We start from the raw sequence: 25640 nt of genomic DNA on the forward strand, positions 1-25640 counted from the left end.
GGATAATTGTTTGTCATAATGGTAGATGGGTATAGATTGGGATGTGCTGTTTTTATTAGTTCAATATTTGACCTTGATTTGCCTCAAAAGAGCCCTGACATTGCTGAAGCAGGGCACTCTTGATAACAATATTCAAAAGATTTTTCTCCTCTTAGTGCATGTTTTGAAGCTCTTGCCCCCATGCTATTTATCTAGCCAATGCCCATTATACAATCCATAAGAGAATCCTTAGACTCCTTATATTATGATGTTATTCTGCCTTCATTGCTGGAGAGAAGATTTAATAATAGTCCCAGGCAAAGATGATCATGTACCTGCTCATTGTGGGAAATAGTATCAGTCTCAGAAATGTTTTTGGTGCTACTCTTTCTACTTCAGTTAGTGTTCTTTATTAGAAAACACAGTATAGCATATAAAGCAAATGGTTTTTCTTTAAAAAAGTTCTGCTTTATCATTATTGCCATTTGATGTTCCCTTGTTTCTTTATAAACTTGTTTAATGATTTTATATCTTTTCATTCATTTTTTGGCCTACAAGTGCCTGGAAAGTATAAACATGCTATTTTGTTATCCTCTTGTTGATTGTAAACCAAGTAAATCCCAATATCATTATCAGTTGAAATCCTATATTCAAAATTTATTATCAGATTTCAGGTATGCAAGTTTGATGGCTAAAATATTTATTTATTTATTTATTTATTTACTGCGCTTCTAGACCGCCCCCTCTCCCAAAAGGGACTCGGGGCGGTGTACAGTCCATGTAAAGAATACATCACAATATAATAAATAGGTAAAGTTAAATATGGAGGAGGTTAAAAAGAGACTTAAAAGAACTGTACAGTTAAACAGTATATATAAATATAATTTTAAAACCCCTAAAAATATCACACAAATTAAATTAAAAGCAATTCCCCTAAAATAACCAGTTAATAATATGTCTACCAGGAGGTAACAGTTATAATTATGCCAGGCCTGCTAGTCGGAACAGGTGAGTCTTCAAAATAGATAGAATCTAGGTGAGGCATATATTTAATATTGTTCTGCTGTCAAACAGTGTCCCCTGTCAGGAGATGCTTTTCATTGCTATTGTAAAGTGTATTGTTTTTATTTATAATTAATAATGTGAACAGCAGTAATACATGTTTCAAATATCTCTTTAAGAAAGTTTGTGTTTTGGGGAGATGTGTATTTACCAAGTCCCTGTACTTGCCATAGAATTCATTGATTCAACAACACAATGGTTAGCAGAGAGACTCAATTTAATAAATAGGAAGCATTTCCTAGGCAGTTGTTACATTTCTACATCTTTCATATAATGTATTGATTTCATATTTGGCATATTCATGTATTGATGTTCTGATCTTAAAGCAATAGAGAAACAGAGAAATGAATGAAGTATTTAAAGTAATTAACCATATAAAGGAAGGTCCTGTGGCCCTTAAAGAGGCAATAGTGTACTCTGTTCTCAAGGATCCATTACTTGATCAAACAGCCTGTATAATTATCATCCAGTCTCCAAACTCCCCATTTTGGGAACCGTTGTTGAGAATGTGGTGATCCTAGATCTTCAGAGGTCTCTGGATTAACAAATTATATGGATCCTTTCAGTTAGGTTTAGGTTTAGGTTTGGATATGTGATCACGATGATATTACTTTACCTTTCCTTACCTTTATTTCGATTTTTATACCGCCCCCTCTCCCCAAAGGGACTCGGGGCGGTGTACAGTCAAATAAAACAGATAAAATGGAATACAAACATACAAACATAAAAACATAGAAGAGGAGGCAATACAACACTGTACAAAGTAAAGTAGATAAAAACAGTATTTCAACAATCCTAAAAAATACCCAATTAAAATTACCCAGTTAAAATTTATCTGCAAGGAGGTATAATAAGGTTATGAATGGTCCAGGCCGGCTAACCGGAACAGGTGAGTCTTCAGTTTTCGTCGAAAGGAGGGAAAGTCGGTGGTGGTTCTGATATCGGGGGGGAGGTCATTCCAGAGGGTTGGGCCCATCACAGAGAAGGCTCTACTCCTAGGTGCCGCCCGTTGGCATTGCTTAGTGGACGGCACCCGGAGGAGTCCTTCCCTGTGAGAGCGAATCGGTCGCAGGGAAGTGTGTGGTAGGATGCGATCCCGCAAGTACCTAGGTCCTGAGCCATGGAGCGCTTTAAAGATGGTAATTAACACCTTGAAACGCACTCGAAAGACCACAGGCAGCCAGTGCAGCTCGCGCAGGAGCGGTGTTACGTGGGAGTACCTAGTACTCCCCAAAATAGCCTGCGCGGCTGCGTTCTGGACTAGCTGCAGTCTTCGAGCGCATCCCAAGGGAAGCCCCATGTAGAGGGCATTGCAGTAGTCCAGCCGAGACGTCACCAGTGCATGAGTGACCGTGCATAGGGCATCCCGGTCCAGTAGGGGCGCAATTGGCGCACCAGGCAAACCTGGTGGAACGCCCCCCTTGCCACGGCTGCCACATGGTCATCCATTGACAGCCGGGCATCTAGGAGGACGCCCAAATTGCGTGCCCGTTCCACAGGGGGCAATTGCTCGCCCCCTATGGTCAGCGATGGAATCAACTGACTGAACCGGGGTGCCGGTAGCCACAGCCACTCAGTCTTGGAGGGGTTGAGCTTGAGTCTGTTGTCCCCCATCCAGACCCCGACGGCTTCCAAACACCGGGTCATCACCTCGACAGCCTCGTTGGGGTGGTCTGGGGTGGAAATGTACAGCTGCATATCATCAGCGTACAGATGATACTCCACCCCAAAACCGCGGATGATCTCCCCCAGCGGCTTCACATATGCGTTGAACAGAAGGGGTGAGAGGACCGACCCCTGTGGCACCCCACAAGTGAGTGGCCTCAGGGTCAACCACTGCCCCCCTGCCAACACACATTGCGTCCGGTCGGAGAGGTAGGAGCCGAACCACTGCAAAACGGTGCCTCCAACTCCCATCCCCTCCAGCCGGCGCAATAGGATACCATGGTCGATGGTATCAAAAGCCGCTGACAGATCTAATAGGACCAGGATAGAGGAACAACCCCTATCTCTGGCCCTCCAGAGATCATCCACCAACGCGACCAAGGCCATCTCCGTGCTGGGCCCGGGTCGGAAGCCGGACTGTCGTGGGTCTAGATATTCGGATTCCTCAAGGTGTCGCGGAAACTGCTGTGCCACCACATTCTCTACAACCTTCGCTAAAAAGGGAAGGTTGGAGACTGGACGATAATTAGCTAGCTCCATCGGGTCAAGGGAAGGCCTCTTGAGTAAGGGCCTCACCACCGCCTCTTTCAAGGTGGCAGGAAAGGACCCCTCGCTCAAAGAGGCGTTCGCCAGGCCCAGTACCCAGCCTCGTGTCACTTCCCAGGATGCCAGTACCAACCAGGAGGGACACGGGTCCATTAAACATGTGGTCGGTCGCAGCCGTCCACGCAACCTATCCAAATCCTCGGGGGCAACAGACGCAAACTCCTCCCAGAGTGGTCTCATAAGACTCACTGTTGGCGGCTCCTCTGGTCCACTGAAGGGGGCCCATCCGCTCCGGATCTGAGAGATTTTGTCCTGCAGATATTCCCCAAACTCCTCTGCTCTGCCCTGTAAAGGGGCTTCCCGCGTCCTCTGTGATAAGTGAGCGGGTCACCCGAAACAAGGCGGCAGGGCGGTTATCGGCGGACGCAATAAGAGTGGCACAATGTCTGCGTTTGGCCACTCTTAATGCCACAAGGTAAGTCCGTAAATAGGCTCTTACTTGTGTTCGGTCAGATTCGGAGCGTGAGGACCTCCACCTGCCCTCTAGGAGTCTCCTATGGCGCTTCATCACCCTCAGGTCCTCGGTAAACCAAGGAGTCCGGGTGGGTCGTTGCCGCAGGAGAGGCCGCAAAGGCGCAACTCGGTCCAGGGCCCCAGCGGCCGCCCTATTCCAGGCGGCCACTAGGTTCTCGGAGCGAGAGTGGGTCAGGGCTACAGGGAATGGCCCAAGCTCCGTCTGGAACCTATCCGGTTCCATCAGGCGCCTGGGGCGGTACCAACTTGGACAGTTTGGTTCCGCCTCCTTGCGGTGGGGGGTAGCGCCAGGGAAGTCCAGCCGGAGACATGAGTGATCTGACCATGACAGGGGAGTAATGGTTACATCCCCTCTTCTCAGATCACTCGCCCACTGTTCAGATACAAAAACAAGGTCCAGAGTGTGGCCACCTTCGTGTGTGGGGCCCTGAATTAATTGGGTGAGGTCCATGGCTGTCATGGAAGCCATGAACTCCCGAGCTACCTCGGATGCTTCCCCTGTCGACGGCAAGTTGAAATCCACCATAACCACAAGCTTGGGGGTCTCAACTGCCGTCTCTGAGATCAGCTCAAGGAGCTCGGGCAGGGCTGCTGACGTATAGCGAGGAGCCAAGTATACAATCAGCAAGCCCCACTGCCTCCCTGGGCCCCATTTCACACCAAGGGACTCACATCCGGGTATCTGAGGAACAGTGAACTCCCTCGGCTGTAGACATTCCCGTATAACTACTGCCACCCCACCACCCTTACCCAGGGCCCGAGGCTGATGAAATGCACGGAAACCCGGTGGGCACATTTCCACAAGGGGTAAACCACCCTCGTGGCCCAACCAGGTCTCCGTTATCCCTGCAAGGTCCAGCTCCCCCTCTGAGATCAACTCATTAATGAGGGGGGCCTTGTTGCTCACGGACCTTGCATATTAGAGCATCAGCCTCAGGCCCTGGCTCTGTAGTTCCTGACCACCTAGGCTGCGGGGGTTGGTACAAATGACCGGGTGTAACCAACAGCCACGGTCTCCCAAACGACGTTGTGGTCTTCTCCTGTCCTCGCATCCCCTCCGCCCCGCGACCGATGTAATAAGACAACCCTCTATTGGATCATTCTTTCCCCTCCCCCCCTCTACCACACTCACTTCCCTCCTAGACTCACCTGTTCGCCTGGCACTGGCCCTCCTCCTGGACAGATTTCCCTCCCCTCCTACCCTAAAACCCTCCCTGGAGCCCCCTAAAAAGGATAAAAAACATTTAGTTAAAAACCCCCTAAGCCTCCGTTTCTTCCACCTCTCAGGGTCTATAAACCCGTCATCAAGGCGGGCCCTTGCAAGCGTCAAGGGCCATGCCTGTGAGAGGGGGGTCTCCCGCAGGCGGAGCAGGTCTAGCCTCGTATAAATAATCTTCAGAATCTTAAAAACACGATGGGGTCAAGGTGTTATAGATGATAAGTGGTCAGTAATAAAAAAAAAGGGGGGGAAGAGTTCTTAGATTTCCAAATGGTGGTCTGGTGGTCTGGGTGGAGGAGAGATGGTCCAAAGGGTAGATGATCCTAGGTGGTCCCAGGTGGGTGGGATTTCATGGAGAGAGTTTATAGATGGTAATCTGGAGTTCTTAAGGAATGGAGTTCCCGATTGGGAGGGGGCCGATGTTCTTGGGGGGCAGATGGTCTTGGCCTAGACATCCCTGTGGCCTACCCATAGCCCTAATATAGGGCTTCCGGTGACCTCCGGTGTTCCAGGCCGCCCCCAGCCGCCCCCAACCTCCATTCCAGACTTACTCTCTCATGACTCCCACCTCAAATCCAGATGTTGGTGGGACTCACCCAATGTCCTAATGATGTTACTGGCATCCATGACAGCTCTTTCAGCGGCTGCTGTTGGAGCCAGCCTCTCTCCTTCCAGTGTCCTTCTAGCGTCCTTCCAGCGTCGCTGCAGCCGCAGCCATAGTCACTTTCTCTCTCTTCACCAACTTCTCTCCTTCCGACTCCTTCTTTATCCTATCTCTCCTTTTTTCCTCACTCTCCTTCCAATCTCTCCTTCTCTCCTTCCAAACCTCTCAGCTCACCAGCTCTCTCCTTCCAATCCTCTCAGTTCACCCGCTCACCAGTCTCTTTCCTTCCAGCCTCACATTCCTCCTTCCTGCCGTTCTCACATTCCTCCTTCCTGCCGCTCTCTCCAAAATGCTCCAAAACGCTGTCACAAACGCCACCATTTCCAGCTCATCAGCCTCTTTCCTCACCAGCGCAGCAGCCTCTTTCCTTCCAGCCTCACAATTCCTCTTTCTAGCCGCTCTCACATTCCTCCTCCAAAATGCTCCAAAACGCTCCAAACGCTGCCGCCGCCGCTGTCGCTGACACACATGCCGCCATTTCCATTGCCGGTTTCTCTCCCCCACTCTGCACATCATCTTCTCTCTATCCTTCCCTCCAGCCTCCTGACCCACCCTGGCGGACCCAAATGGGTCGAAAATGGGCCAGGGTGGTCATGCTGTCTGACTCCCGACCCTCGGATGGAAATGAGGGCCGGATACAACCTTTTTGCCCATCGCCGAGCTCCTTGGTATTCCGGAGCTTCAGGAGGCGACCGCCATCGCCGGAAGCTCCTCCTCCTCCTTTGATGAAAGTGGAATGAGGCTTGTTCATCCAACTTTATTGTTCTTGATCTCTCAGCAGCTTTCAATATTACCAATCATAGTATCACTTTGGACTGACTCTGGAAGGCTAGATAGAACTATGGTGTGCTGTTGTTCTTCCTTCTTTTGGCGCTGGTTCCAATCATCATTGAAAAGATTAAGACCGGACCACTTCCGGCAGCCGAAGGAGACAGACGTCCGCGTCTGCCTTCTCGCTGCTCCGGTGGGCTCCCCTGGAATCTGCGTGGAGCACAGGGTGCCTTGGAGGGGCGCCCTACCAAAGGGGTGGCTTGCTGGGGGCCCCTGGAATGGTGGTGGCTGCGAGGGGGTCTCCAGTTTTGCCCCAGGAGCCGGGGAGCATGGGGAGCACGCGGAATGCCACCGCGCGCTTCTCCGAATGCAGCCTGAAGGAAACAATCAATTAGAACAAAGCAGCTGAAGAGCGGCGAGCCGAGGGGTCTCCCCAGGTCTTTTACTATTCTTATATTTTTGACGGTTTTGCAGCTTTCCTGTCTTGCTTGTTTCAACCTCTGGAGGAGTTTAGATTGGAGGGGGGGAAATTCCAACCCCCTCAGAAAAGCGGCGCTTGAAAAATCCCTCCCCTTCATGGGGGAGAGAGAAAGTTTGAAAACCACTTTCACTTCCCTTAAATAATGGGGAAAAAATCTTTTTCTTTGGCTACAATTGTGAGAGAAAGGATGGCTGAACTGATTCTTTTTTAAACTACTTATGGAAATTTTGACTTTGTTGTTTTCCTGATCACCTATACTTGTTGACCCAAGATGGGCAACTTCCTCCTTCTTCTTTGTCTTTATGAATGAGACTCCTTCCTTGGAAAACTTTATGGCTTTCAACTAACTTCCACCCCAGAGACCTCCAGGAGCCTCTTCAAGCACGTTATTCCTCTGGGCTTGGAATATTTTGACCCACCTATCTGCTTTAACTTTTCTGCTAGAGGACTTGTTCCCCTTTGGACCTGCTTGTTTGGTGATCCCTGCCGGCTGTGCTCTCCCACAGATGCCATCTCTTTGTACAGAATAACAATTAACTCTAAGCCTTATGATGGGTCCTAAGAAATTGCCACCTGGTAAGGCCTCGTCGGCCCCAACATCTTCAACATCCAGCCCTGCACACCAGTCACAAATGGGATCTTTCCTACAACCTAAAGCCTCTGAAGACAGTGCAAAAGACCTGTCTACTCAGCAGATGCTTCAAAACATCTTAAAGGGACAGGACGAAATTAAAAAAAAAACAATTGCAGGACTTAAAGGAAGAGCTCCGAGAGACGAACCAGCAAACTACACGGAATGAACAGAGGATTGGTGTGCTGGAGGAGGGGGCAGTTGGGATTAGAGATGAGATGAAGACAATCCAGAGGGGGAATACAGAATTTGGGAATCAGATGTTAAAAATGGAATTTGAAAGGATGTCTTTCTTTCTTAGGTTCCAAAATTTGCCAGAAGCTGAGAATGAAGATCTCAAGGAGACTATGACCACAATACTAGCAAAGTATATTAATAGAGATAAACAACAGCTTTGGTGGGACATTGACCTGATTTATAGGGTTATTCAGCCTATGCAAGAACACACAATGTTCCAGGGGAAGTTCATATTAAATTTCTTAGAAAAACTACAAGAGATGAGGTTCTAGGAGCTCAAAGGGGAGGACCACTAAAATATAAAGACAAAGAAATAACCATTCTTAAACAGACCCCCCAAAAAGTAAGAGATAATAGAAGGAAATATTCCTTCTTAGCAAAAAAATTATATAATAATGGGGTCTGGTTTAGATGGCTATTTTCAGAAGGCATGCTGATTTTTTGGGAGGGCAGCAGAATTAGAATCCACACACCTGTGGAAGCAGAGGCTTTCGCTAAAAAACACAGTGCTCTTTTAGGTGAAATGGGGGATGTTACACAAGAAACAAGGGGAGGAGGGGCTGTGGCTCAGCCGGTGGGTGGGAGAGAGGATGCAACAGCTAGAAGACTCAGATCACAAAAGTGACTTGGAACACTATTGCAATTGTTGCTACAATGTATTTTTATGGAAGTGATACAAAACAAATGATTGAAACATACTGATGATTTTGTGTCAAATTTAAAACTGCTAATAAATAAATAAATAAATAAATAAATAAATAAATAAATAAATAAATAAATAAATAAATAAATAAATAAATATTTCTTAGCCGCACCCTCTCCCGAAGGACTCGGGGCGGTGTACAATGAAACATATGAAATAAATATGTGGACAAAACAAACATATAACAGAGACATATACCGAGACATACACAAGGAGGAGGTCGGCTGATGAATAAAAAACAATTAGAATACAGTGATTAAAAAACCCCTAAATAATTAAATATAATTAAAATACCCAATTAAAAACCCGTCAGGAGCGATATGGTTAGATCAAAGTTGAGCCAGGCCAGCTACTTGGAATAGGTGGGTCTTAAGCTTAATACGAAAGGAGCGGAGGTCAGAGGTATTCCTAATATCCGGAGGGAGGTCATTCCACAGGGCTGGGCCCGCCACAGAGAAGGCTCTACTCCTAGGCGCCGCCCCCCGACACTGTCTAGTGGACGGCACCTGGAGGAGGCCCTCTCTGTGCGAGCGGATTGGTCGCAGGGATGTATGGGGCAGAATACGATCCCGCAAGTAACTAGGTCCTGAGCATATGGAGCGCTTTAAAGATTGTTATCAAAACCTTGGAACGCACCCGATAGACCACAGGAAGCCAGTGCAGCTCGCGCAGGAACGGTGTCACATGGGAGTACCTAGTACTCCCCATAATTACCCGCGCGGCTGCGTTCTGGACCAGCTGTAGCCTCCGGGTGCATTTCAAGGGAAGCCCCATGTAGAGAGCGTTACAGTAGTCCAAGCGAGACGTCACCAGCGCATGAGTGACTGTGCGTAAGGCGTCCCGGTCCAGTAGGGGGCGCAATTGGCGCACCAGGCGAACCTGGTGGAACGCCCCCCTTGCCACGGCTGTCACATGGTCATCCATGGACAGCCGGGCATCCAGGAGGACGCCCAAATTGCGCGCCCGCTCCACGGGGGCAAGTTGAATACTTAAGTAAATGCTGATATTTTTCTATCATTGTTTGTAAAAGTGGCAAGACCTGGGGGGGGGGGCTTCCCCCCACGGCACGATGTAGCTGCCAAAATGTTTTATAACCCTATAACCCCTTTTCCTTGAAAATTTTAAAAAAAACCAATAAAAATTTGAATAACAAAAAAAAAAGATTCAGACCATGTCATCTCATTTTGGGGTGACACAGGGTTTGATTCATGCCCTTGTGACCTTCCATCTCGACTACTTTAATGCACTGTTCGAGGGTATGTCCTCGAAGAGTATTCAAAAGCTTCAGGGTAGTAAATGGCACATATGACACCATACTTCATGAGCTGCATTGGTTGCCAGTGTGCTTCTGGATGAAATTCAAGGTGCTCGTTGTCATCTTTCAAGCTTTTCCATTGCTTGGGACCTGAGAACTTAAAGGTCCATCTTGTCTCTTAACTGTTTCTGCCTGTTTGATCTAGTTCAGCAGGACTGGCATGCTCCAGGACCGGCAGGCTAAGGAATGTTAACTGAAATGGGTCAGTCTTTTCTATCATAGTAATAGAACTTTGTCCCTCCAAAGATCAAGTTGTCCCCAACCATGCTAGCCTAAAAACCTAGTTTTGTGTCCAGACTTGTGACCCCATGTATGAAGGGATCCATGTCCTGATGGTATTAGTCACTTATGTATATCTCTTGGCTATGTATTTCAGTTTTTGTAATTGTCGTGTCATTTTTATTTTATTTTAAGATTGCCCAGAGTAATTTGCTGAGACAAAAGAAGGGGGAGGATGGAAGGATAGGAGGAGTGAGTGAGGGAGGGAGGGAGGGAAGGAAGGAAGGAAGGAAAGAAGGAAGGAAAGATAGAAGGAAGGAAGGAGGGAAGGCAGGCAGGCAGGCAGGCAGTGGTTCATGGAAGGTATTGGATTTATGTGTGTATAGAAAAGGCTTTCATGAAAATAATTGCAGTATTGAAGGGCTTTTTACTAGTGAAGTCTCCACTATCATTGCCTTCTTATCATAAGTCTTCCACAAATGTTAAGAATTAAAATGGAAGTATGGATGGCCAGAGTGAAAAGAATCAATCAAAATGGTTTCTGCCTTCATCACCATAAAATGTCTGCACTTGGATAGGACAGAAACATTCTAATAGACCTAGTTATTAATCTTAGAATTTCTCTCTAACTATAAAATATGCATAGATACATTCATATAATTAAAAGATGCCAATCTGGATTTGAATGATAATTAATGCTTAAAACAATAATTGAACAGAATGGATTCAAAAGTCAACTTTTTTCTTGAAAGGTTTATGGTCATTGTTGTAGTCATGTTATGTCAAGATTGACATACTTTCACCAGATGGGAAATTAGTTGTAAATCACACATTTGTGAAAACTTTATGGATTTTAAAGTATTATACATCAGGGTCACATCCTTTGTTAAAGGCAGGACACTTGTTGGAGTCCACATATGGAGATATTTGTTTTTAGATAAGCAAAATTAATAAACTTTGGATTATCCAATTATTGTTTATCCAGGAACTGAATAAATCCAGTTCCTAAATATTTTCCTTCTTGGCTGTGCCTTGACAAATATTTGTCAACCAACATGTTTACAAGCAGGCAGAATCAGCAGTATGTTAAGAAATGCATTTTTAGCAACATTGCAGATTGCACAGTTCACTTAAAATTCTGTTGACAAATAATTGATGGGATCAGAATCATTACTGAAAGAGAATAATGGTCAAACTTCATTTATCTTGTCTGATTAAAAGTGAGTTAGTGACAAGCCAGTCTCTGGGCAAGAATCATGTCTCTTTTTAACCGAACTGCAGTGGGAAAACACTTTGAAATGGTATGCCCTTTAACCTTGAACTAATGTAATTTTTTTTAGAAAAGTTGGAACATTTTATGAATAAACGTTTTTATTGTGTGCTTACATAGCATTGTAATATAAAGGATGGAATCCAGTTGCATTTATTTGCTGATCTTGCTCAAATGCAAAGATACTCCCATTTTGGGTATTCCTACAAGGGGGAATATCTTCTGTGGAAGTTTGGAAGAGAACTTGAGAACATGCAAGAGAAATAGCAATAACACTTAGAATTATATACTGCTTTTCAGTGCTTTATAGCCCTCTCTAAGTGGTTTACAGAGTCAGCCTATTGTCCCCAATAATCTGGGTTCTCATTTTACCAACCAGGGAGAGCCTTCTCTGTGGGAGCGCCTTCCCTTTGGAATGAGCTGCCCCTGGAGCTTCGCATAATTCCCAACCTCCGGTCCTTCCGGCGTGCCCTAAAAAGTTGGCTTTTCCAGCAAGCTGGCCTGGCCTGAATAAAATAAATGGTATGTAAGTGTTATTGCTATACAGGAATGACAGGGAAATAATTTTCACCTAAAACAGCTAAGTATCTTTGATGGAGCCAGAATGAAACATGATGTCTTTTTTTAGATAGCACAGGCTTACTCTCAACAATGTTGGACTTCTGCAGGATACCATGTCTTCCCACATCTCACAAATGACTCTTCTTATTTACCAATATGGAGTTCAAGAGGTTTTAGCCTAAACCAGTTCTATGACCAAGAAATATCTGCAGTATAGGCTGCCACTATAAAATTCCTGACACATGGTTATCCGAATTCTGCTTAAAGTTCTAAAACAAAGAAAAAAACATTTCTCAAAGCAACCTCTCCACTGACACACAACGTTTGTTATGAGGAAGTTTCTTCTCATGTGCTTGACTGCAATTTCCATAATTGATTCTAGAGAGTAGCGGAACAAATACTATACTGTCTTGGGAATGCCAGTATTCCAGAATTTGGAAGATTATTATTTTGCTTATCCTTTATGTTCTCCAGACTAAACATACCAAGGATATGTGTAATATATATAAAAAAATCAAGTGGGAATCAATCACACCATCAGGGCTGCTATGTTGATTTTTTAAAAACTCTGCACCAAACCCTGAAAATATTTAGCTCCTTTGTTCATATTAGAATTTCTTTGCCATTATTCGCAGTGTACTGATTGCCCTTCTGTAGAGATAGCCCAATGTGTCACTGACCTTAAATTGTACCAAGAGTACAGTGTTACTTCTAGTGGCCCAGATATTATGCTTCTGTTAACTGAATGATGGATTGCATTCGCTTTTTTTAAGCGCACGTGATATCCTGAAAAATCTAGATCCTACTTATTTATTTATTATTTATTTTCAGTATTTCTAGACCGCCCCCTCTCCCCGAAGGGACTCGGGGAGGTGTACAGGTGTGTCATTAAAACGAATACAAAAAACGAATATCCCATACCCTTAAAAACAAATTAAACCTCATACAACTGTACAATAAGTAAAAATTAAAAATTAAATTAAAAACAACTAAAAGTATACCCCTAGAAAATTTTTAAAAATGCAGGCTTGAGGAACTAAAATTGGGAATTAGGAATTAGGCCAGGCCGGCTAGATTGAACAGGTGGGTCTTTAGTTTCTTACGGAAGGAGCGGAGGTCGGTGATAGTCCTGATATCTGGGGGGAGGTCATTCCAAAGGGTCGGGCCCATCACAGAGAAAGCCCTACTCCTGGGCGTCGCCCGCTGGCATTGCCTAGTGGATGGCACCCGGAGGAGTCCCTCTCTGTGAGAGCGAATCGGTCGAAGGGATGTATGGGGCAGGATACGAAGGGATGTATGGGGCAGGATACGATCCCGCAAATAACTAGGTCCTGTGCCATGGAGCGCTTTAAAGATGACCAACACCTTGAAACGCACTTATACAGAGGGACGTTTATTATTAAATTGTTGTACTCGGTGGTGGGTTTCAAATGTTTTTATTACCAGTTCTGGGCCAAACCGGGAGCAACCCACCTCTGGTTGTACCTCAGCCACCAATTTATAAATATATCTGTTAAAAATATCATCTTATTAGATTTGACCCATTGAAGCTAAATTTTGTCTTTTGTTTATTAGCAACCACCTTTTGCAAATCAGGTTACTTATACAAATTTGAAAAAGAGCCCAAAATAGATGCTTAAAAGACTCCAGCAGAAACCTACACGATAACTTATTTGATTTTAATTCTATTAAACTTAATTCCTGCTTTATAAATACCTGGCTACTCATACCTGCATCACTACTCCCCCTCCTCCATTTCTCTAGTAATCCCACTTCTTCCTGAAGTTCATTCTTGGTGTTGTTTTCTTTATTGTTTCCAAAGGTGTATGGTGGAGAAAACTGTTCTTGGGCAGACTGTGTTCAAGCTTACAATTTCTGAGAAAGAGACAGTGTTTTATTATCACACTATAAATGGGCTGCAGCTACCGATAAAAGTAATGACACTGGGGAGAATTGTGGTGAAGAAATGGAATCATCTTAGCGTGCAGGTGAGTTAAATAAATAAATAACCTTTAGCATCAGTATTAAAGGCTTGTATTATATGAGAGGGGCACCTCTGAACAAATGTTAAAGTGGTAGAATTTAACTTAAAATGTTATGATAAAGTATGGGGACAAAGGATGATGCATTTCTTTATTTCAAACTGCGCTCCCTAACAGAGTTTTTAACAATGACCAGTGTTCATTCCTGCATATAATATCCATCACGGGATTCTAAAGCAAGCAAGCATAGCAGTAAAATAGGTATTGAAATATTTCACAAGATACTTAGCTGTGCTGAACATAGAATTTGCCTTATAATAAAGGTTCTAGGTTGAATGAGAAGCGATAAATTTTCTGGATTAAATACCTAACAAGTAGGAGATCAGTACTATAGTAATAGCACTGACTCTCTAATCCACCATTCAAGATGCTACATATGCATTTACAACACAACCATAAATTTTTGTACTTTTTAGATTCCATATGCCATTCGTTAGGGTGGGGGAGGGAGGGAAAAGGCTTGTGTACAGAATTTTGGGCATCCCAGGCAGCTTTTAGATGTTCAAAATAATGAAACTGTTCCACTGGCCGAAGGACACAGCTACATATATCTCATAATCAATCATTAGTGTCATACCCAGTGAGTTAGTATCTCCTTTGGGGCTGACATAATAGCACATAAAATTGAAAGCTGACCTCTGTACTGGTACTATGAGCAAATGCCAGGAAGTAGTAGTATTCAGCAGCTCCACCATGAACCTAGAGGGCCTAAAATTAGCATGAGGGTTTAGATCTAAAGGTTCTACAGAATTTATTAACTGGATCTAAGGTAAAAGCTGAAGTAAGAGGGGATAGGGCATTCTATGCAGGGAATATGGGATTGCAATGATACAGAAAGGCCATGCAGTACTTCAGATTAGCTCCCAAAAAGATGCTTCAGAACAAATGTAGCACCCATCTATATCTCTTTAAAGCAACGTTATCAATTCAGTTGCTTTAAAGGGTTGCAAAAAAACCACATTTTTCGAATTGCTGTGTTCTCCAAAGCACTTTTTTGGAGTCTAAAAATCTAAAGCATCACATAGCCCTACTGTACAGTGTTAGAAGTGGCTATCATGTAAAATTAGATTTTGCTGTTTTCCTAATGTTTGTTTATATATTTCCCTCCATAAATGAATAAAGGAATCATGAACTTTGAAGCGTCTTAACAGATGTATGTTGTCATTCCCACTTCTACCAAAACTAGACTGAAATGGGTCATCTATAGAACTGCCACTTGGGAATGTTTTATTACATATTCAGTATCACTAATTATTTAATAATATTCATATTAGCTTTTATTTTGCTCAATCACATTTGCATAATTTTGCCATGTTTTGGCAGTGCCACATTAAAAGCCTTACAAAAGAAATTTAAATGCCAAATGTAAAGAGGTAACTGGATTTGAATGACTCCTTTGGGAGCAAAATGCTCTTAGAATGCCTATTGAAATCAGCATTATCATTTCAATACATGTCAGATGTGAGCCTTTTTTTAGTTTGGGCAACATTTCTTTATAAATCTTTAAATCTTCCAGTTCTTTCAAGAAAAGGTTAAAGTACTTATGATTTAATGAGACCACTTTACATCATAACTGTTTGACTATCAAGAGAAAACTTGTCCTTTCCAATTTGCAAAATCTTCTTTTTCCTTCGACTCTGGAATGTTTTTGGGACTCCATATTTTATGCTTAATGACAAGTGCATGACAATTTCAAGCTTACAGAACAAAACATTTACTTCTTCATTACAAGTATGAATAGAAAAGCAAGAACTGCAGTCTCAGGCTCACAAAGCTGCCATCAAGGATTTCTCTAAAGGGGCATTTTTATCAAAGATTCCTGAGCAAACTTTGTGGTCATGGGATAGGAGGACCTCTCCTTCCACAGATTTTGAACTAGTTAAGAATAACAATCAAAGAATAGCAATAAATGAACAAGTTTCTCAATGAAGAAAAGTAAGAAGCAGATTACTTCAAGGATCTGTATTACAATAAGTGTTTTTTTAACATTTGTTCTAACATATTTTATCTTATGAATAATCAGTAAAATGGTCAAGTAAACCATAGCAGAAAATATTCAGTGTGGCAAGCATTAAAAGTAGCTGCTCAACTCAGTATATTTCTGATTCTCTTCTCTTCCGTTCTCTTCTCTTCCCTCCCTCTTCTCCCCATCCCCTGCCCTCTCCCCACATAATCAGACTCAATTTTACCACTGTTTTTATGATAGTTTTTAAGTGAATCACCATGATTATTAAGTGAACCACATACTAGTAAGGGTGAACCCATTTTATCCAATGGGTGTTTTTGCCATTTTGCAACAACAACAAAAAATCATTGCAAAACACAATCATGTGACCACAGGACACCTGTTGTAAATGCAAGCTTGTTGCCAAGCACCTGGAATATGAACATGTGATTGCAGGGATGGGGCTGCAGTTACAATTTTGAGGACAGGTCATCAGTAAATTTTTGTAACTCCATCAAACTTCAAACAGTTGTTAAGTGACATAACAAGGATGGCGTGTTTGCTATTCATTTGCTTAATGGATATAGGTGGCTGACATATAGCAAAAGCATTAAAATGTAAGTGGTACAGAACTCAAAAGCTAGAACAACGGTTTTAAAAGGTCAGTGAAAATAAATATGCTTTCACTCTGTTTTTAAATTTAGTAAGCAAGGGCCTTGCTTCAACTACAGTGGCAGTTTATTCTATTTTATAAGCCTGTTACCATGAAGAAAGCTAAATTTGTTGTTGGTGTCAAAGCTAACCTAGTAGGACCAATAAAAAACAGACCACTAATAAACAGAGTATGTTGGGTAGACAGTAGGGAAATAGGTAGTTTTTGAAAGAGCTTAGACCTAAGCCATGTGTTTTGCTTATTTTGGAATTTGCTTTTTGGAACTTTTAAAATTGATTTTCTCAACCACTTTATTCTATACCAGAAACAGTAAATAGATTGCACTAGACAGGCCACTTTTGAACCCAGAATATGATCTAAAGCAAGAAGTAAAGAGCAAATGTTTGATACAATCTCACAGAGAAGCTTATCATTAATCCACATTACTTATTATTATTCCTAATCAACTTAGTTTGTATATTCCCTGGAACATAGTCTGTAAACTACATATAGGACTTTAGGAATAGGATCAATGCAATGACGTGCAGTCAGGTGAGGCAAGTGAGGCACAGCCTAACCTCTCGACATCAGGGCAGCGAGTCATTTGATGGGAAACTTGCCTTTTGGGAGGAATGACCCAGCTTGGCTTCCGCTTTCGATCTGCCACCCAACGACCGAACGGAGAAGCAAAGAGGCAGGAGAGACAAAGCAGGAGCCAAGCCGAGTCATTCCTTCCAAGAGGCAAGTTTCCTATCGAATGACTCGCTGCCCTAGACTTGAGGCTCCAGTCCAGCCTGCGGTGTTTGCAGCACCCGCCAGCTCCTCCAGGGACTCCCAAGCTCGGCACCAGAGAGTCGCTGCGAAAGAGGCCGGCCAGATTGCCCGGGCGGCGGCAGAGGTTCCCTTTGTTCTTTTGGGTGTGGCAAGCAGGGGAGAGGCTTCCTCCGCTCTGTCCGCTCCCCATCTGCACTGCCCTCGCCTGACAAGCGCGCCCCGGATTCCGTACAGCTCTGGCAGGCGGTGCCGTGGCCGAATCCCAGGGCGGAGGGCGGCAGGTCGCAACTGAGCATGCCTGACTGTGGAATTCTGGGAGTTGAAATCCACAAGTCTAAAAAAATTGCTGCCTCACCAGCTATAAACCTCACCGCACATCACTGGATCAATGATATATATCCATGATGGCAAACCTATGGTACATGCACCACAGGTGGTATACAGAGCCCTCTCTGCGGGCACGTGAGTCATTGCCCCAGCTCAACTCTCACTGCACCTGTGTGCATGCTTCCTGTCAGCCAGCTGGCTTTTGGGTCAGCCACACATGTGTGGGGGGCAGGGTGCATGCAGGGGTCTGATGCACATGTGCAGGGGGCAGGGGATGCATGGGGGGTCACATGCACATTTGTGGGAGTAGTGCACACATGTGTGGGGTCGGGCAAATGGGGTTGTGCGTGCATGGGGAGCACATGAGGGGGGGTCACATGTGCATTGCATTATGGGTGCATGCGTACGCACTTTCAGCACACAGTGACAAAAAGGTTAGCCATTACTGATCTATATATACGAGATGTGTATCTGTCTCTTATCTTCTAATTTATCAAAAGTACATTAGGTTGGGTGTTGTGCAGGAAGTGTTAGTCTAGAAATCAAGAGAATGGGTTCTAGGCCAGATTTATTTATTTATTTATTTATTTATTTATTTATTATTCGTATTTATAGACCGCCCCCTCTCCCGAAAGGGACTCGGGGCGGTGTACAGTCACTAAAATGCGTTATAAAATACATACATAAAACAGTTAAATAATTAAATACGTAGGTGGAGGAGGTTGCAAGACTGTATATAGAATAATAAATATAGTACATTAAAAACTCTAATAACCCAAAAGTTAAAATATTACCCAAAATTACCCATTAAAATATATCCATCGGGAGGTAAAAACTAAGAATGTGCCAGGCCAGCTAATCGAAACAGGTGAGTCTTTAATTTTTGACGGAAGGAACGGAAGTCAGTGGTAGTTCTAATGTCGGGGGGGAGGTCATTCCAGAGGGTTGGGCCCATCACAGAGAAGGTCCTACCCCTAGGCGTCGCCCGCTGGCACTGCCTAGTGGACGGCACCAGTAGTAGTCCCTCCCTGTGAGAGCGGATTGGTCGTAGGGATGTGTGTGGGAGGATACGATCCCGCAGGTAACTGGGTCCTGTGCCATGGAGCGCTTTAAAGATGGTAATCAATACCTTGAAACGCACCCGAAAAACCACAGGTAGCCAGTGCAGCTCGCGCAGGAGAGGTGTCACATGGGAGTATCTTGAGCTCCCCATAATCACCCGCGCGGCCGCGTTCTGAACTAGCTGTAGTCTTCGGATGCGTCCCAAGGGAAGCCCCATGTAGAGGGCATTGCAGTAGTCCAGGCGAGATGTCACCAGCGCATGAGTGACCGTGCGTAGGGCATCCCGGTCCAGTAGGGGGCACAATTGACGCACCAGGCGAACCTGGTGGAACGCCCCCCTTGCCACGGCTGCCACATGGTCATCCATAGACAGCCGGGCATCTAGGAGGACGCCCAAATTGCGCGCCCGCTCCACAGGGGGGAGTTGTTCACCCCCTATGGCCAGCGATGGAGTTAGCTGGCTGAACCGGGGTGCCGGTAGCCACAGCCACTCAGTCTTGGAGGGGTTGAGTTTGAGTCTGTTGTCCCCCATCCAGACCCCGACGGCTTCCAAACACCGGGACATCACTTCGACAGCCTCGTTGGGGTGGTTTGGGGTTGAGATGTACAGCTGCGTATCATCAGCGTACAGATGGTATTCAACCCCAAAACCATGGATGATCTCCCCCAGCGGCTTCACATATGCGTTGAACAGGAGGGGCGAGAGGACCGACCCCTGCGGCACCCCACAAGAGAGTGGCCTCAGGGTCGACCTCTGCCCCCCTGTCAACACACATTGCGTCCGGTCAGAGAGGTAGGAGCCGAACCACCGTAGAACGGTGCCTCCGACTCCCATCCCCCCCAGCCGGCGCAATAGGATACCATGGTCGATGGTATCAAAAGCCGCTGAGAGGTCTAATAGGACCAGGATAGAGGAACAACCTCTATCTCTGGCCCTCCAGAGATCATCAACCAACGCGACCAAGGCTATCTCTGTGCTGTGCCCGGGTCGGAAACCGGACTGGCGTGAGTCTAGATATTCGGATTCGTCGAGGTGTCGCAGAAATTGCTGCGCCACCACATTCTCAACAACCTTCGCCAAAAAGGGAAGGTTGGAGACTGGACGGTAATTAGCTAGTTCCGTTGGGTCCAGTGAAGGCTTCTTGAGCAGGGGCCTCACCACTGCCTCTTTCAAGGCGGTTGGCAAGGATCCCTCACCCAACTAAGCGTTCACCAGGCCCAGAAGCCAGCCTCGTGTCGTCTCCCAGGATGCCAGTACCAGCCAGGAGGGACACGGGTCCATTGAACATGTGGTGGGTCGCAGCCGTCCACGTAACCTGTCCAAATCCTCGGGGGCAACAGAGTCAAACTCCTCCCAGAGTGGTCTCACAAGACTCGCTGTTGATGGCTCGTCCGGTCCACTGAAGGGGGCCCATCCGCTCCGGATCTGAGCGACTTTGTCCTGCAGATATTCCCCAAACTCCTCTGCTCTTCCCTGCAGGGGTGCCCCCCGCGTCCTCTGTGATAGGAGGGAGCGGGTCACCCGAAACAGGGCGGCAGGGCGGTTATCGGCGGACGCAATAAGGGCGGCACAATGACTACGTTTGGTCGCCCTTAATGCCACAAGGTAAGTCCGCAAGTAGGCTCTTACCTGTGCTCGATCAGATTCGGAGCGTGAGGACCTCCACCTGCTCTCTAGACGTCTCCTGTGGCGTTTCATCACCCTCAGCTCCTCAGTAAACCAAGGAGCCCGGGTGGATCGCTGCCGCAGGAGACGTCGCAAAGGCGCAACCCGGTCCAAGGCCCCAGCCGCCGCCCTATTCCAGGCGGCCGCTAGGTCCTCCGACCGGGAGCGGGTCAGGGCTATAGGTATTGGCCCAAGCTCCGTCTGGAATCTATCCGGTTCCATCAGGTGCCTGGGGCGGTACCAGCTTAGACAGTCTGGTTCCGCCTCCTCACGGTGGGAGGTAGCGCCAGGGAAGTTCAGCCAGAGAGATGAGTGATCAGACCATGACAGGGGCGTGATGACTAAATACCCCATTCCCAGATCACTCGTCCACTGCTCAGATACGAAAACAAGGTCCAGTGTGTGACCACCTTCGTGAGTGGGGCCCTGAACTAATTGGGTCAGGTCCATGGCCGTCATGGAAGCCATGAACTCCCGAGCCACCTCAGAAGCCTCTCCCGTCGACGGCAAGTTGAAGTCCCCCATAACCAGAAACTTGGGGGTCTCAATTGCCGTTTCCGAGATCAGCTCTAGGAGCTCGGGCAGGGCTGCTGATGCATAGCGAGGAGCCAAGTATACAATCAGCAAGCCCCACTGCCTCCCTGGGCCCCATTTCACACCAAGGGACTCACACCCGGGTATCTGAGGAACAGTGAACTCTCTCGGCTCCAAACATTCCCGAATAACTACTGCCACCCCACCACCCTTACCCAGGGCCCAGGGCTGATGAAATGCCCGGAAACCCGGTGGGCACATTTCCACGAGGGGCAGACCGCCCTCGTGGCCCAACCAGGTCTCCGTTATCCCTGCAAGGTCTAGCTCCCCCTCTGAGATCAACTCATTGATGAGGGGGGCCTTGTTAATCACAGACCTTGCATTGCAAAGCATCAGCCGCAGGCCCTGGCTCTGTAGCTCCTGACCACCCAGACTGGGGGGGTTGGTACAAACGACCGGGCGTAGCCAGCAGCCACGGTCTCCCAACCGACCTTGGGATCTTCTCCTGTCCTCGCATCCCCCTCTCCCCATGACCGTTGTAATAAAACAACCGTCCGTTGAAATGACCTTTTCTTTCCCCCCCCCCCCACCTCGTTCCCTTCCTTTCTGGACTCACCTGTTTGCCTGGCACTGGCTTCCCTCCCTGTCTGATGGACCCTCCCCCCCACCCTGGAACCCCCTAAAAAAGATACAAAGCATTTAATTAAAAAACCCCTTAGCTTCCGTTTCCTGAACCTCTCGGGGTTGACAAACCCGTCATCGAGGCGGGCCCTTGAGAGAGCCAAGGGCCATGCCTGCGAGAGAGGGGCCTCCCGCAGGCGGAGCAAGTCTGACCTCAGGTAAATTGATATAAGAATCCAGTGGGGTTAAGGTGCTGCAGATGGTAACAAAGTCAGTAAGGGGGGGGGGGTAAGAGGCAGAATCCTGTTCGTATTTGGATGAGGATAGGGGGGGGCATGATTTGGGCATGAACGCTGACTGGGTGACTTTGGCCCAGTCATTGCCTCTCTTGACCCGATTCAGCTAATAGGGTTGCTATTGTGGGGAAAATAGGTAGCAGGAGTATTAGGTATGTTCATCATCTTGAGTTAAATATATAAAAAGGCAGGATAAACATGTTATAATAATAAATAACACCACAAAAATAATTTAAAAATCAATATTACAGTAAAATAGCTTGTCTCAGTGTATAATCTAGAATTACACGCAACACTTTTCAGAGCAGCTCTCTATAAATTCAAAATAACTTCATACTCTATATTCATAAATGCAGCCTAAACACAAGTCATATAGAGAAAATAATGTAAAGTAGATTAATGAACAGTGGTGGTCGAAGGGTAGAAACTCTTTTAGAGTCACAATGACACAGAGTAGCTGCTGGGCAATTTCTATAGTATCCTGTAATAGTGGTAGAAGTTTATGGATAGGTAGGCGATTGAGGAATGCTCTAGAGACAGAAAAGTTAAGGCCAAGAAGTCAAGCTATTTTGCATTGGGTAGCTATAGGTATTATGTAGACCTAAAATCACAAAACAAATTTAAAGTAATGTACTAGAAAAATATTTAGATGCAGTTTTTTAGGATTACTGTATATGTATGTATGTATGTATGTATGTATGTATGTATTTGTGTTACAACCCCTGGTATGCCCAAATATGGGAGGAAGCTCACTACTCCCTCTTTCTGTCCTTCGGCTCATTACAGAAGACCATGCAGGCAGAAGAGGAGAGCCTGTGGCTTAGTGGCTAAGACTCCTGCTAATATATAATACAGCCCAGGTTCAAATCCCAGTAAGGGTATGGCTAGCTGATGAGAGCTAATTAGCTCGAAATAGATCTATACTAGTCTCCCTTTATTTATTTATCAGTACAATATATATATATATATATATATATATATATATATATATATATATATATATATATATATATATATATATATATATATATATTGTATTTGTACTGATAAATAAATAAAGGGAGACTAGTATTAGGCATACCAGGGGTTGTAACACAAATATATATATGCTGGTTTTGTTGTATTCGGGTCTTTTCCTGTGTAAGGTTGAGATTGTCTTTGCAACATTTCGGCAGGATCTCACCTGCCATCTTCAACCTGTGGGCTTAAAATCTCAACCTTACACGGGAAAAGACCCGAATACAACAAAACCAGCATACCTACACCCGTGAAAATCTACGAAAACATATATATATATATATATATATATATATATATATATATATATATATATATATGTGTGTGTGTGTGTGTGTGTGTGTGTGTGTGTGTGTGTGTGTGTGTGTGTGTGTGTGTGTGTGTGTGTGTGTGTTGTATTTGTGCTGATAAATAAATAAAGGGAGACTAGTATAGATCTATTTCAAGCTATTTAGCTCTCATCAGCTAGACATACCCTTACTGGGATTTGAACCTGGGCTTGCTTGAAATAGATCTATACTAGTCTCCCTTTATTTATTTATCAGCACAAATACAACACAAATATAAAAAGGCAACGTTAAAAATAAAAATATGGTTTTCTGCCTGGATGGTTTTCTGTAATGAGCCGAAGGACAGAAAGAGGGAGTAGTGAGCTTCCTCCCATATTTGGGCATACCAGGAGTTGTAACACACATACACACACACACACACACACACACACACACAAGACCTGCATCCTTCACCAATTAGTACGCAAAGATTTATTTTGAAAACCAGAATAACTAAATACTGCAAGCTTTATACAGCCCAATAATAAATCCTGCAACAGATTGAAGTCACCACATCATATATTAGCTCAATCAGACGAACTAATACTGTTGGTATTATGATAATGTGCAATAGCATGTCACCTGATCACATTTCTTACAAACAATTCTACCAAAATTATAATAATTGGCTCTTAAGTCACAATTTCAGGAATATTAGATTCCTATTCCCCAAGACTTTGTCCCAGGAGAGCTCATGACAATGTTAGACCTTTCAACATTGGCCAGCCAGTAGCATGGGCCAGAATTAGCCACGGTGGCCAGTTAGAGGGAGGGATCTCCTTTCCTGATGCTTTGTTAGTGGGTTCAATAATCAGCGGACTAATTTAAGATATTCCCATGACAGGCCTGATTTGGGTGGAATTCATTTAACCCTCTAGAAAACTGGATCTGTTTGAGACTAAATTGAATCCCATTAGGAATTAATAAGATACTTATTAATAGCACACATTGTTTTGTTATTTTCAAAATATTCCTCTGCATTGAATAGATCTTTGCAAGCTGCTCATAAAGAACCTCTTAGATTAACTTAAATAGCAGAGGCAATTTCAGGGGCAGACCATATTTTGTCCCCCCCCCCCCCCGATCTCTCTTCTGAGTGTGGTTAAATTTATGAATATCTGCTAATTCTTCAACATCACATTAATTGCTTCAGATTGCTCGGTGAAGTCCCATCATTGGTTTTTACTTTTCTTTTAATTTAAGTAGTTCTTTGAGGAATTCAGTTTGAACTAGTGGCCCTGTGTGCAAAAGAGAGAAAAAAAGGAAAGTCTTGGATTGAAGGAACACCATTTTCCATAGAGAAGGGATTAGCAGTGTAGGAGATAGTGAGGCAGAAAAGTAAAGGAGGGCAAAGAGAAAAGCTAAAATATCTTTTAGACAAATGCTAGGAGCATATGTAATAAGTCTGCTGAATTGGAGTGACGTGTTTTCAAGGATAAGAAAGATATTATTGGAATAAGAGAGACAACCAAGAAAATGAAAGGGGATTTAAAATGCCAAGATAGAGAAAGAGTTTTAGTGCGGGAAGGAAACCAATATAAAGCTGAAAGAACTGTAGTAATATTGGTGAAAGATGATACTGAATTTGCAGCAGTTACTAAAAAAAAGTGAAGTTCTCTTGTAAACACTTTGACTGATTCAGCCGAGTTTTTGTAGTTGTTGAGGGCAATACAAATTAGTTGGGTTATATTGAATGTTGCTGTTTAGCCAAAGAAATAGTCAAGGACTTTGATCACTGGTGGGATAAAGAGAGGATTTGAAGAGGTAAGGGATTAACCAGTGAATATGTGAAATCTTGAGCTTTTAAAAGAAGAAACCACCAAATCTAGTATGTGGTTTGCTTGTTCTCATTTCTAAAACAAATGTCCATATTCCCCAGAACAGCATGAACTGTTGATTACTATGTGAACTGTATTTACCCATCAGAATTTGTATATTGATATGGTGAACAGGTAGGATCAAGCAACCATGTAAGCATTAGATTTGAAACATATGTGGGAGTATGTAATAGACAGCCAAAATGGTTCAAAAGTTATTGATTTTGTTTAAAGCAAAGCTAACTTTGAAAAATAAAGCTAAAATGCACTGGGGATTTTGCTTGCAATCCTGTGATGAATGGGAAATCCACTCCACACAAGTGGAAAATATACAGCCTATGAAATGTGCCAAGGAGATGCAATTAAAATTCATCCCAGTTAAGTCAAAAAAAGGGAAAAGCCGATATGGGCCTGAGGCAAAAGAAAGAAAGGGAAAGAGATAACTTGCTCTTCCCGACCCTATTCTTCTACCTTTCCCCCTTACTCTTCTTTACCAATCCTCTTTTATCCTCTCTGGATCCTCTGTTTTATGACAGTTCTGTCACTCTGATCCCCTGATGAGGTTTCTTTTTCTGTCTAAAGCCTGTGCCCTAGCTTTGCAGAGAAGTGGGCAAATCCTCAGAGGGAAAGGTTAGGAGACACATCTCTATTTTCCCCTTTTCCTCTCAACTTTTTCTGTGCCTCTCCTCCCCCCTCTCTTT

General features: G+C 44.7%; 1 protein-coding gene across 1 annotated transcript in view; it reads left to right on the top strand.

Annotated features, from left to right (window-relative positions):
• Nucleotides 1-25640, top strand: part of USH2A (usherin) — a 507951-nt gene that overhangs the window by 24350 nt on the left and 457961 nt on the right. Inside the window, exon 3 of the mRNA XM_081943929.1 lies at nt 13680-13845. Within this exon, the coding sequence (XP_081800055.1) occupies nt 13680-13845 (166 nt within the window). The remainder of the gene's footprint in view (nt 1-13679; nt 13846-25640) is intronic.

This window comes from Natrix helvetica (genome assembly GCF_964273705.1).
Source record: "Natrix helvetica genome assembly, chromosome: 2".
Classification (NCBI taxonomy): domain Eukaryota; kingdom Metazoa; phylum Chordata; class Lepidosauria; order Squamata; family Natricidae; genus Natrix; species Natrix helvetica.